At 42.6% G+C, this 14,022-nt stretch overlaps 1 protein-coding gene across 1 annotated transcript in view; it reads right to left on the bottom strand.

Moving 5' to 3' along the window:
- The window catches only part of aspa (aspartoacylase), a 42,547-nt gene extending 30,194 nt beyond the window's left edge, over positions 1 to 12,353 (bottom strand). Inside the window, exon 1 of the mRNA XM_059973450.1 lies at positions 11,925 to 12,353. Coding sequence (XP_059829433.1) covers positions 11,925 to 12,163 — 239 coding nt within the window. The 5' untranslated portion in view covers positions 12,164 to 12,353. The remainder of the gene's footprint in view (positions 1 to 11,924) is intronic.
- Positions 12,354 to 14,022: the final 1,669 nt, after the last annotated feature.

Below are 14,022 nucleotides of genomic sequence, written 5' to 3'. Positions count from 1 at the left end.
GAGGTTCAGTTGTTGTTCAGATTGAACATCAGAATGGAGTAGAAATGTGATCTAAGTGACTTTGACCGTGGGATGATTGTTGGTGCCAGATGGGGTTGTTTGAGTATCTCAGAAACTGCTGATCCACCGGGATTTTCATGCACAGCAGTCCCTAGAGTTTACAGAGAATGGTGTGAGAAATAAAAAGACATACAGGGTGCGGCAGTTCTGTGGGTGAAAACACCTCGTTAATGAGAGAGTTTAGAGGAGAATGGCCAGACTGGATCAAGCTGACAGGTAAATGACAGAAACTCAAATAACCACATGTATTGCAACAGTGGGGTGCAGAAGAGCATCTCTGAATGCACAACACGTTGAACCTTGAAGTGGATGGGCTACAGCAGCAGAAGACCATGAGCGTACACTCAGAAGTGACTTTATCAGTTACAGGAGGTATCTAATAAAGTGGTCGCTAAGGGTATTTTACTTTGAACACTGGCTCAGGATTGTGCAGTAAGAAATAAAAGTGAGCCTCAATGTGCTCATTGTTGAAAAGAAAACTAGGGAGATTGCAAACCTGGCTGAGCGGTGCCACATGAACAGCCTCTCACTCAACATCAGCAAAACTAAAGGGTTGATCATTGACTACAGAGGGAAAAAAATGGAGGTCCATGTGCTAATCCTCATCAGGGGATCAGAGGTGGGGAATGTTAGCAACTTTAAATTCCTTAGCATTATCATTTCAGAAGACCTGTTCTGGGTCCAGTGCATAAGGCACACCAGCACCTTTAGTTTTTTAGTTTACAAAGATTTGGCTGTCAGTTAGAACTTTGGCATGATTCTATAAATGTATGATGGAGAGTATACTGTCTGGTTGCATCACAGCCTGATATGGAAACACTAATGCCAACACTAACCCTACAGAGTGTAGTGGATACAGCCCAGTCCATCAAGGATAAAGTCCTCCCCATAATTCAGCACATCTACACAGACAAGAGAAAATCTGCAAATGCTGGAAATCCAAGCAACACACACACACACAATGCTGGAGGAACTCAGCAGGCCAAGAAACATCTTTGGAAAAGAGTATAGTTGACGTTTTGGGCTGAGGCCCTTCAGCAGGGCTGGAGAAAAAAAAAGATGAGGATTAGAGTTAAAAAGTCGACTGTACTCTTTCCCCTAGATGCTGCATGGCCTGCTGAGTCCCTCCAGCATTTTGTGTGTGTGGCATCTATACAGATCTCTGTTGCAGGGAAACAGCATCGACCATTAAGGACCCCCACCATCCAGGCCATGCTCTCTTCTCGCTGCTGCCATCAGGAAGGAGGAGCAGGAGCCTCCAGTCCCATATCACCATATTCAGGAACAGTTACTTCCCCTCAACCAACAGGCTCTAGAATCAGAGGGGATACCTTCACTCAGTTTTACTCACCCCAACACTTGAACTGCTCCCACATACCGTGGACTCGCTTTTAAGGATTCTACAACTCATTTTCTCAATGTTTATTGCTTACTTTATTTATTTCTCTTTTATATTTGCAGTTTGTTATCTTTAGCACATTGGTCTTTCATCCGTCTTTGTGATGTGAAATTTTCACTGTCTCTACTCTGTTTCTTTGTATTTACTATGAATGCCCACAAGAAAATGAATCTCAGGGTTGTATATGGTGACATATATGTACTTTGATATTAAATTTACTTTGAACCTCTAGCGGAATCTGTGGAGCACCCTCGATTGGCTGAATTCCTCCAGCATTTTTCCATTCCTCCAGATCCAGCACCTGCTGTTGTGCAGATCGCTGTTTACCTCAGTTAATTACTTCAACATTCTGACTTTTATAAAGAAAACATTTAAAATTAAATTTCAATATTAAGCTTCCAAATAATCGCATGTACATTTAACTTTTATTTCTTTATTATTCCCTCAAGTCATTTTCATTTTGTGTTAAATATTAATTGAAAATTGTTTGGTTTTTTTTACTTTCTAGCTTGCTGTCTGTGAAAATAGTCCAATCTGATTGGTTGCTAGGCTGGCTTAATGACATCACTGTTGCTGGGCCTTGGATATCACCCAGATCTAACATCTTACAGCAATTGATAACAGGAGATGGAAAAAGTGAAAAATGCTGCAGATGATGGAAATCAGAAATAAAAACAGAAAATACTCTAACTGTAAGGGAGCATATTTGAAAAAAGAAACTTAAGATCAATGAATTTTGTTTTAATTTCAGAAAATCAGCTATAAGCACCCTCATTTTATCATGAAATTAGGCCATTAAATTTAATTGGTTAATTCCTTACTCAAAGGCATTATAGATCAAAATCCTGCAATGAGTCTTTCATCGTATTCTCTGTCTCTACTATTCTTTCTATTGTGGTAATGAAAAGCAACAGCATTCAACAACATCCCCCCAAAGGACTCCATTTAACACCTCCACCAACTGACACCAATTCTCCTCATGAGCACTTTCTCAATTACTTTTAAAGCTATCTTCTTACCCAACCTATCTCCGATGACTTGTGGTGGAATTAAAAACTTGGCCTTTTTTCAAACAAATTGCCAGATTGTCAGAGATCCCTGCTACCTACTTTATCTAGTGGGCCTTGGCAGTGATCCAGGACAGGGTCACTGAAAGCCTTAATTCAAGCTATTCAAACAGAAAATTCCTGCTACTCATTTGTAGCTTTCAGATGCTAAACTATCTGTGTTATCCTTTATAATATATTTCACTGAATGTTACCCTATTTTCCAGTCAGTGCCTTATAGTCAGCATTCTATGGATTTTATCCCAAAAAGATTTATCCATTTTAACCATATAACAATTACAGCACGGAAACAGGCCATCTCGGCCCTTCCAGTCCATGCTGAACACCTACTCTCACCTAGTCCCACTGACCTGCACTCAGCCCATAACCCTCCATTCCTTTTCTGTCCATATACCTATCCAATTTTACTTTAAATGACAATACAGAACCTGCCTCTACCACTTCTACTGGAAGCTCATTCCACACAGCTACCACTCTCTGAGTAAAGAAATTCCCCCTCGTGTTACCCTTAAACTTTTGCCCCCTAATTCTCAAATCCTCTCCTCTTGTTTTAATCTCCCCCTATTCTCAATGGAAAAAGCCTATCCACATCAACTCAATCTATCTCCCTCATTATTTTAAATACCTCTATCAAGTCCCCCCTCAATCTTCTACGCTCCAAAGAATAAAGACCTAACTTTCCCTGTAACCTAGGTGCTGAAACCCAGGTAACTTTCCAGTAAATCTTCTCTGTACTCTCTCCATTTTGTTGATATCTTTCCTATAATTCAGTGACCAGAACTGTACATAATACTCCAAATTTGGCCTTACCAATGCCCTGTACAATTTTAACATTGCATCCCAACTCTTATACTCAATGCTCTGATTTACAAAGGTCAGCATACCAAAAGCTCTTCACCACCTTTTCCACATGAGATTCCACCTTCAGGGAACTATGCACCATTATTCCTAGATCACTCTGTTCTACTGCATTCTTCAATGCCCTACCATTTACCATGTATGTCCTATTTGGATTATTCCTACCAAAATGTAGCACCTCACACTTATCAGCATTAAACTCCATCTGCCATCGTACAGCCCACTCTTCTAACTGACCTAAATCTCTCTGCAAATATAAAAACCTACTTCATTATCCAGAACGCCACCTACCTTAGTATCATCAGCATACTTACTAATCCAATTTACCATCCAGTACATTAATCATCCATATCATTAATGTATATCACAAACAATATTGGACTCAATACAGATCCCTGGGGCACACCACTAGTCACCGGCCTCCAACCTGACAAACAGTTATCCACCACTACTATCTGGCATCTCCCATCTAGCCACTGTTTAATCTAATTTATTACTTTAATATTAATACCTAACGAGTGAACCTTCGTAACTAACCTTCCGTGCAGAACCATTTTGCTCACTTATTTATTTCAGCCCCTTCTAGGACAATGGTTGTTTGCAAAAACCAACTTGATCAGAAAGTTTAATAGTCAATAATTTAATCTTCATATTCTGAATCTCAACTACTCTTACAGCAACGGCTTCAATCCCTCAATCTCTGACCGCAGCCGCTTCAGTCACTTTATACCCTTGTATTGTGTCACAGTATTTGTTGTTCACTGGAAGACTTGAATTACACCATGGACAGTCCCAAGCCTGGTTGTGAGAGGAGGAGGGTTGGGCATGGGGCTAACAAACCCAGAGCTACAGAAATACCATCAGAAGCTCCAAAGACCCATCCCCGGGAGAGGAAGGATCTTTGCTTAGAAGACCTACGAAGTTGTGTGGTAAAAGTGGAAACCACAAGGCCAATCACCCTTCAGCACAAGACAATAATGCTGTCGGTGGCCTCTGCCCCAGGGGTGATGGGCTTAGGGAGAAGAAGACTTAACTGCTCAGCCTTGACAAAAAACAACAATAAAGTCAAATAAAACTTCCTTTCCTGATTTTCCCCTCTCCTTATATTCAAAGACACACAGAGCTGCCTGACAAATACCAGAGTAACCGCTCGTTGTAGAATCCATCCCCTTTGCAGCCCACATATGCCAGTTGGCAGGCCTTGTATGGGGCAGTACAATAGTGTCGTGGTTAGCACAATGCTTTACGGTACCAGCAACCCAGGTTCAATTCCCATTGCTGCCTGTAGGGATTTCATATGTCCTCCTCGTGACCATTTGGGCGTCCTCTGGGTGCTCCAGTTTACTCCCATAGTCCAAAGACTTAATAGTTGCTAGGTTAATTGATCATTGTAAATTGTCCTATGATTAGGCTAGGGTTAAATCATGGGATTGCTGGGCGGCGCAGGTTAAAGGAGCCTATTCCATGCTGTATCTCAATAAATAAGTATAACAGGAAGCAGATGCTTTCTTTTCTCTCATCAATTATGTAATAGTGCTGAAAGATAAATGGATTTAAAGAACATTGCAGTTGAGAAATAGGCCTCTTGTCTAATCAATGGTGTGAATTTTACATGATGTGAACTGCTTTGGTAGCTGCTCTCTCACCTTCGACCTCTCCCCTATTCAATGTTCCCTCTAATTTCTCATGACCAGTCTGCACAAAAATCTTGTGCGCACTGAATTATTTCTTCAATAAGAACAGTATAAGTAAGCCAGTTCTAAAATCTGCAGACAAATCATTGCAAACTCCACGTCGTCAACACTGTCCGGATCAGAGACCGCAAAAGGAAATGAGATTGCGTATGATTGTGAAATATAATTAACGTGCCAACGAGCTAGAAGGTGACAACCTTTTGTGCGCAGTTTAAATTCCTTTTGTGCACTAGTAGTGGAAGGTGTGCGTGTGCGGACACCTTAGAGGGAACATTCTGATAAAAATATTGTCACAAGAACCTATGAGAGAGAAGCAAGTGTTACCCAACTTTTGAATTCATTAAAGTGGAACTCTCTCCAAGATAGACGTGAAGCACACCGTCTGACCTGTTTTTACAAAATGTTAAATGGTCAGCTTGACATAAACTACTAATCCTATACCAAACCCAAACCTATTAAGAGCAGATGAGGGCACTCACTTCAATTTGAAATACAGTACTAACTACCAAGTCGGATTCTTCCCCTGCATAACTAAAGCATGGAATAATCTTCATCCTACCATAGTCACACAATCAAACCCAATTAAATTTAAGACTGCTCTTCTTCAAAAATCTTCTTAAGTCCACCCTCCGCCACCTCCAGTTTAAATTCCATGTGGAATATTTTGGAGGACCAGGAACCAAGAACGGAGCCAGTCTCAGTGTCAAGGGTAGTCAGCTTCAACCTGAATTGGGGAGAGTTCTATTTGTTGTTTTTACCTCTCCCGGCCAAACATATGCATCCACCAGTCCAACACTCAAACCTAATTATAAGGTCCAAGGGGGACACACCCCCAAAAACCCAAGGCATATCCCGATTAACCCTTGCCAAACCCCCACAAACCTGATGTCCTGTGTCGGGGGGGGGGCAATTTCCAACAAAGGCAAGTGTTGGACCTAGTTAATGAAGGCATGGGCCTGATCAAAGTGGAAGGGTTGCGTGAAACTGAATCTCAATTGACGAGACCAAAAAGCACAAGACGGCTGATTTGCCCACTGCCTGAATACTCTCAACCTAACCCTAACCCAAAGTTTTAATGTTCTCTAGCCTTGAGAGCCGTGGGTGGTGGCTCATTCATTATATCCAACACTGAGATAGATTTTGTACTATTACAGTTTAAGGAGAGATTGTGGGCAAAGTGGAGTTGAGACAATGATCCTCTTTAGTGGTGGCAGAGGCTCGGAAGACTATATGGTCTTATTTTGTTTGGCCCTGGCTTTCAAGTAACTGTTGGATATGCCCCCAAAGATGGTTTATGAAGCTGATGTCAATGATGTGGCCCATTGCAGAGGATCCATATTCTACATTTGAAGAGCTTTACATTCTCACTAACCATTGGAAACAGAACATCTTTACTGCACAGAAAACAGGTGGGCACAAAGATAGACAACTCGAACTAAAAACTGCAGCTGCTGGAATTCCAGAACAAAAACAGAAAGTGCTGTTACTGTACAGCACAGGAACAGGCCCTTCAGTCCACATTGAAATGCTGGAGGAACTCAGCAGGTCAGGCAGCATCAATGGAAAATGAATAAACAGTTAACATTTCAGGGCGAGACCCTTTGTCAGGACTGGAAAGGAAAGGGGAAGACACCAGAATAAGGAGGGAGAGGGGAAGGCATACAAGCTAGAAGGTGATAGGTTCTAGGTGGGGGGGGGAAGTAGGTGGTTGGTGGAGGGGAGGATAAAGTGTAAAGCTGGGAGCTGATAGGTGGAAAGGGTAAAGTGCTGAAGAAGATGGAATCTGATAGGAGGGGAGGGTGGACCATGGGAGAAGAGGAAGGAGGAGGTAATAGGCAGGTGAGGTAAGGGGGAAGGCCAGAGTGGGGAATTGAAGAAGAGTGAAGCAGGAGGGTGAAAAGTTACTGAAAGTTGTTTATGATATATGGTTCAAGCAGTATCAGTGGAGAGAGAACCACAGTCAATGTTTTAGGTCATGGATTTGAAAAGTGAGAAAATATTTATGTGATACTAAGTTCCAGAGAAGATGAAGCTATTCAAGATCATAAACTTTCCCTCCTTTTCTTTTGCATATTACAAATTGAAATTAATGAATAAATGAATAATATTGAAAGCATGAGTTGCAGAGTCCATAACTTTGATTCAAATCACTTTCAAGGGCTCTACAACTCATGTTTTCAATATTATTTATTAATTATTATTATTTGTTTTTTTTATTTATGTATTTACACAATTTGTTGTCTTTTGGTTGTTTGTGTTCAGTTTTTCATTGATTCTATTGTGTGACCAAAGGTGACGTCCTTGAGACACTTCACGAAACTACATCTTTTACTTCTTCTTCATATATGATTCTGCTACCATTGAAACCTGTGGTTTATATCTTGATACCGTTTTTATGGACTGATTGAGCGATCTGGCACTTTGCTGTCTCTGAGGGAAACTGCTGAGGTTTTGAGCAAAGTGTGTGGCCTAGAGGCCCAAGAAGCCCGGAGCCCATGATCAACTCCATTTCTAGTCAATTAAAGCATCAAGGAAGATTGAAGTCAATGAGGACGAGAGCAGATGCTCAGCGCCGTTGGCCTGCGTTTGACAGGTCTCTTTCACTCGCTGCTGCTGGAGGAAGATGCCAGCGTATGACCAGTCCCTATCGCACCCTCGCCCTCTCCTGCCAGAGGAAGCTGTGCGAGTTTGAACGGTCTCTCTCTCTCTCTCTCCCTCCCCCTGTTGTTGACGCTGCTGGAGGCTGGTGCTGAAACCTTGGGTCTTGGGCAAGGTTTAACCAATTTGGGTTTGTGGATTGGACAAGGCAGCTCATGTTACGATACGTTTCTATTTGCTCCTTTTTTCAATTACTACTTTGTTCAGGGCGGACTGGCTCTGCAGCCTGCAGGCAATGAATAACACCGTGCTAAATTGAACTGAACATTCCCAAACACTGGGCATTGATGCTTTCTTTGAACGGGTTACCTGGTTTTCCTTCTTTCGTAGCTGTCTGTGGGATGAAAAACCTCAGGATTGTATACTGCAGACATACTTTGATAATAAATGTACTGTGACCCTTTGGTGACATGTATGTACTTCCATAATAAATTTACTTTGAACTCGCACATGGACCTCATAATTTTCATCAATGTACCTAAGAGTCTCCAAAATGTCTCAAATGAACCTGCCTCTACCATCAGCCTTGGCAGTGCATTCCATGCACTGACTACTCTCTGTGTAAACAGCCTACCACTATGCTTCCCACAATCATCTTAAAATTATGCTCTTTCGTATTAGCCATTGTTGCCCTGGGGAAAAGTCTCTAGTTGTCCACTTTATCGTCTTGTACACCTTTATCAAGTCACTTCTCACCCTCCTTTGCTTCCTTGTGATAGGTTGCAGACCAAAGTTGTCAAGGTAACAATTACTTTGAAACTGGAAGAATCACACTGAAGCACAAAGTTACAGCCATATTTGTTGGGAGCAGAGAAAGTGGAGACATGAAGTAGTTACAATCAATCATAATCTTGAGGGCTACATCATACCAGAAGGAAAACAGGATTCTGCTCTTTAAGCTTACGTTGGCTATTGTTTGGGTTAACAGACAGAATATTTGGAGTGGCATTGGGACGTAGAATTAGATGATTGCTGGTGGATGGAATACAGATGCTCCACAAAGCAGTTGCCCAATCTCTATGGTGCAGGAGTGACCACATCACCAAACGCAAGATACCAAATTAGAAGCGCTAATGAATTGCTCCTTTATCTAGAATGACTTTTTGGGTCCCTGTCTGGTGAGAAAGGAAGAGGTTACAGGGGAGGTGCTGCATTTTCCACAGCTGCCAGGAAAGGTGCCACAAAGGGGGAAGTGACTGGTGGAGAGGAACATCTGGACTACAGAATTACAGGGGGAATGTTCCATGTAGTTTCCCACATTTTTGATATAGCATCCATCCTCAAGGGCCTCCACCATCCAAGTCATGTTTTCTTCTCACTGCTGCCATCAGGAAGGAGATACAGGAGCCTCAGGTCCTACAATACCAGATTTAGGGACAGCTATTACCCCTCAACCATCAGGCTCCTGAAACAGTGTGGATAATTTTACTCACCTCAACTCTGATGTGTTTCCGCAACCTATGGACTCACTTTCAAGGACTCTACAATTCATCTTCTCAATAACTTATCTATCTACAAGTTTGTTTGTTTATTTATTTGCATAGTTTGTCTTCCTTCGCACATTAGTTGGCAGTCTTTGTATGTAGTTTTTCCATTTGTTTCTATTGTATTTCTTTGTTATTGATAACAAGGTATTTGAAGATGTGAAAATAAGCCTGTGGTCTCCTGTTTGTTTCTTCCAACCAAGAGCCAGAAATTTACTAGTAATTGCCAATCAGCAAGCTCCCCTCACTATCCCAGGCAGGTTACAACAAGAAGGTTAGTATCCCTAAAAGGAAACACCTCCTAGGGGACCACAACCTTGTTGTGGTTTGGAGGCATGCGTGCCTCAATGACCTAGTGAGCTATGCTGACTGGAGTCAGGGCTTCATGCTTTGGCTCTTGGTAGGGTCAACTAAGCCAAACAGGTCAAAGGGTAGAGGCCAGACTAAGAGTGGTTAGGTATTTGATAATGTTCCCCATGCAAGGCTCATTCAGAAAGTAATGAGACAAAGGATCCAAGGTCACCTTGCTTTGCCTTGAATTGGCTTGCCCACAGAAGGCAAAGGGTGGTTGTAGATGGTTCGTATTCTGCAGGGAGGATGGTGACCAGTGGTGTTCTGCAGGGATCTGTTCTGGGACCCCTTCTCTTTGTGCTTTTTACAAATGACTTGGATAAAGAAGTAGAAGGGTAGGTTAGTAAGTTTGCTGATGACACAAAAGTTGGAGGTATTGTGGATAGTCTGGAGGTCTTGTCAGAGGTTACAGCGGGACATTGTTAGAATGACAGTGTTGTTAAGAAGGTTTATGGTGTGATGGCCTTCATCAACCATGGGATTGAGTTCAAGAGCTGTGAGGTAACGTTAAAGCTATACAAGACCTTAGTTAGACCCCACTTGGAGTACTGTGTTTAGTTCTGGTCACCTCATTACAGGAAGGATGTGGAACCCACAAAAAGGGTGCAGAGGAGATTTACAAGGATGTTGCCTGGATTGGGAAGCATGCCTTATGAGAATAGGTTGAATGAACTTGGCCTTTTCTCCTTGGAGTGACAGAGGATGAGAGGTGACCTGATAGAGGTGTACAAGATGATGAGAGGCATTCATCATGTGGATAGCCAGAAGTTTCTTCCCAGGGCTGAAATGGCTAAGATGATGGGGCACAGTTTTAAGGTGCTTGGAAGTAAGTACAAGGGGGATGTCAGAGAGTGGTGGGTGCATGGAATGCCCTCCCAGAGACAGTGGGAGAGATGGATACAATACGGGTATTTTAAGAGACCCTTAGGTACATGGAGCTTAGAAAAATAGAGGGCTATGCAGTAGGGAAATTCTAGGCAGTTTCTAGAGTAGGTTACATGGTCGGTGCAACATTGTGGGCCGAAGGCCCTGTAATGTGCTGTAGATTTCTATGTGCTATGTCCTGGTGCAGGTCGATGAGACGAGGCAGTTTAAATGGTATAGCATGTGCTAGATGGGCCAAAGGGCCTGTTTCTGTGCTGCGGTTTTCTAGGATTCTATGGTCCACAGGTATTCCAGGTTTGGGGGTTCAGCTCAAGGTCAACAACCTTGACTGGTCAAAAAAAAATGTTATGGAAATTACATATGAAGAATCCTTCTATCTTTGTGTGTGATGGTATTCCTGAGTCTCCACACGGGACTTGCATGGCTGACAGTAGTGAAAACTGAGTCCTGTACCATACAGGCAGAAATGAGGACCCTGAGCCACACCTGGGACACACTAGAGAAGATGACCAAGGACAGAGGGAGATGCTGCCCCAAACACCAGCAGCATAATGGGCAGCAAATAATTGAAAGGAAACAGTTCGTTCAAATTCAACACCATTTTTGGAAGCACATGGTTAGATCACAGTAAACAATGGGCCCCATCTATACCCTGTACGAAACATACAAAAACAGGAGTGGTAGTAAGCCATTCAGCCCCTCAGACGTGTGCTGTCATTCAATGAGATCATTGCTGATCAGATCTTTGGCCTCCACTTTCCTGTCCGTCCATCGCAATCCATAACTATCACCAAAAATCTACCAATCAGCCTCACTTCAGCCTTTTTAAGTCCCTGGGATAGAGAATGCCAAGGATTTATAACCACCAGAGAGAAGCAACTCCCCCTCAGCTTCGTTTTATATAGACAACCCCTTACCCTGAGACTATGTGGCAGTTGTACAATGAAAAATAAAGTTGAGCAAAATGGACCTTTCATTTCTGAAATTTTGGTCATTTCATGTAACATCTAAATCTAAATACCCATCAGGTTCCCAAAGAGATTACCTAAATTTCAGAAATAAAGGGCTATTTTGCCTAATTTCATTGTCACATTCCAAGAATCAACTTAATGAATCCAGGAATAAAACCATAGCCTGTACAGGCGTATCGCCTGGGCGATATACTTTGCAAGCGAACAGGTAACACCTGCTGGGATTGGCCAGCAGGTTAGACAGCCTCTGAAGAGAGAGAGAGAGAGAGAGAGAGAGAGAGAGAGAGAGAGTAACAGTTAAAAGTTTCAGCTCGATAACTTTTCTTGCCAGACTTAAAAGACACTTCCGGTATTTCTGACTTCCAATATCTGGAGTTGTTTTGAACTAATGTTGAAAGCAAATAGTCTGGCTTGCGAAGGCACTCCCTGGCCATTCAGTTCTCCCGGGAGTTCCCTAACTCCCTGTGACAGAGCTTTTATTCACTAAACCGACCTACCTCAGGTTTTCCGCAGTAAAGGCTCGGTTCAAATCACAGTCCACGTAGCGGGTACACCTCATTACAGCCGCCGGGTTGGTCAGGAAGGGTTGAACCTCGCATGTACCACGCTGGATCTCAGATTTGTCCCTCAGCCAATGTCTGACCAAAAATACCCCGGACAGTTCATTGCCGTGAGTTCCTCCGAAGACAGCGATCCTGCGTACAGCAGGCAGACAGGCAGCTCCTGCGGAGGCCATAGTTTGTGTCCAAAATAACTTCAGCAGTAAGAAAACTTTTGAAAAATAAAGTTTGACCGAAAATGAAACTTCAGTCGTTCTAGTGAGGCTTGTCGATTGGGCTTAACTTCCGAAGGATAGCATGCTTCTCGGTTTTGAAGAGATACCGAATAACGCTGAGTGGACGCTAGGACAGTGAGGCGTTCAGTACTGACATAGCGATCTTATTAAACATATGGGCGTTTCTGACCCGCCCTGGTAATGAATATGAATAGATCCTCTGTTTATATTCGGATTGTCAAGGCTGTTACTCGTGTAATAAAGTCTGATTGAGTTCATTTGTTCTAATTTGCTTTTGGATAAACTTACCTCATGTCCCAAAGGTAGAATCAGGAAGGAGAGGGAAATGGGAACGGGGTCGTTTGGGAACCCCTGGGAGGAGGGGTTTATCAGAATCAGATTTAAAACCGCTGACATGTGAAATTTGTTGTTTTGTGGCAGTATTACAATGCAATATATAAAAACAAATTATAAATTACAATAAGGAATATGTGTATATACAATTAAATAAGAACAAAAAGCGAGCAAAAGTAGGTAGGTACCGTTCATTGCCCATTCTGAAATCTGATGTCAGAGAAGACCATAAGATCAAAAGATATAGGAACAGCAGTCGGCCATTCGGCCCATTGAGTCTGCTCCACCATCAATCCTGGGCTGATCCAATTCTTCCAGTCATCCCCACTCTCCTGCTTTCACCCCATACCCTTTGATGCCCCAGCTAATCAAGAACCTATCCATCTCTGCCTTAAATACACCCAATGACTTGGCCTCCACAGCTGCTCATGGCAATAAATTCCACAGGTTTACCACCATCTGACTAAAGTAATTTCTCTGCATCTCAATTCTAGATGGACGTCCTTCAATCCTGAAGTCGTGCCCTCTTGTCCTAGAATCCCCTACCATGGGAAATAACTTTGCCAGATCTAATCTGTTCAGGCCTTTTAACATTCGGAATGTTTCTATGAGATTCCCCCCCCCCCCATTCTCTTGAACTCCAAGGAAAACAGCCCAAGAGCTGCCAGAGCTTCCTCATATGGTAACTCTTTCATTCCTGGAATCATTCTCGTGCATCTTCTCTGAACCCTCTCCAATGTCAGTATATCCTTTCTAACTAGGGAACCCAAAACTGCACACAATACTCCACGTGTGGTCTCACAAGTGCCTTATAGAGCCTCAACATCACATCCCTGCTCTTATATTCTGTACCTCTAGAAATAAATGCCAACATTACATTCACCTTCCTCACAACCAACTCAACCTGAAGGTTAACCTTTAGGGTATCTTGCACAAGGACTCCCAAGTCCCTTTGCATCTCTGCATTTCACATTCTCTCCCTATCTAAATAATAGTCTGTCTGTTTATTTTTTCCATCAAAGTGCATGACCATATACTTTCCAACATTGTATTTCACTTGCCACTTCTTTGCCCATTCCCCTAAACTATCTAAGTCTCTCTGCAGGCTCTCTGTTTCCTCAACACTACCCACTCCTCCATCTATCTTTGTATCACTGGCAAATTTAGCCACAAATCCATTAATCCCATAGCCCAAAACATCGATATACACTTTAAAAAGCAACAGTCCCTGTAGAACTCCACTGGTAACCGGTAGCTAGCCAGAATAGGATCACTTTATTCTCACTCTCTGTTTTCTGCCAACCAGCCAATGCTCCACCCATGCTAGTAACTCCTCTGTAATTCTATAGGCTCTTATCTTGCCTAGCAGCCTCATGTGCAGCACTGTGTCAAAGGAATTCTGAAAATCCAAGTACACCACATCTACTACATTTCCTTTGTCTACCCTGCTTGTAATTTCCTCAAAG

Source organism: Hypanus sabinus, chromosome 6 (assembly GCF_030144855.1).
Source record: "Hypanus sabinus isolate sHypSab1 chromosome 6, sHypSab1.hap1, whole genome shotgun sequence".
Classification (NCBI taxonomy): Eukaryota; Metazoa; Chordata; class Chondrichthyes; order Myliobatiformes; family Dasyatidae; genus Hypanus; species Hypanus sabinus.
Note: the sequence above shows the minus strand (reverse complement) of the source record. Positions and strands in the feature narration are given on the sequence as shown.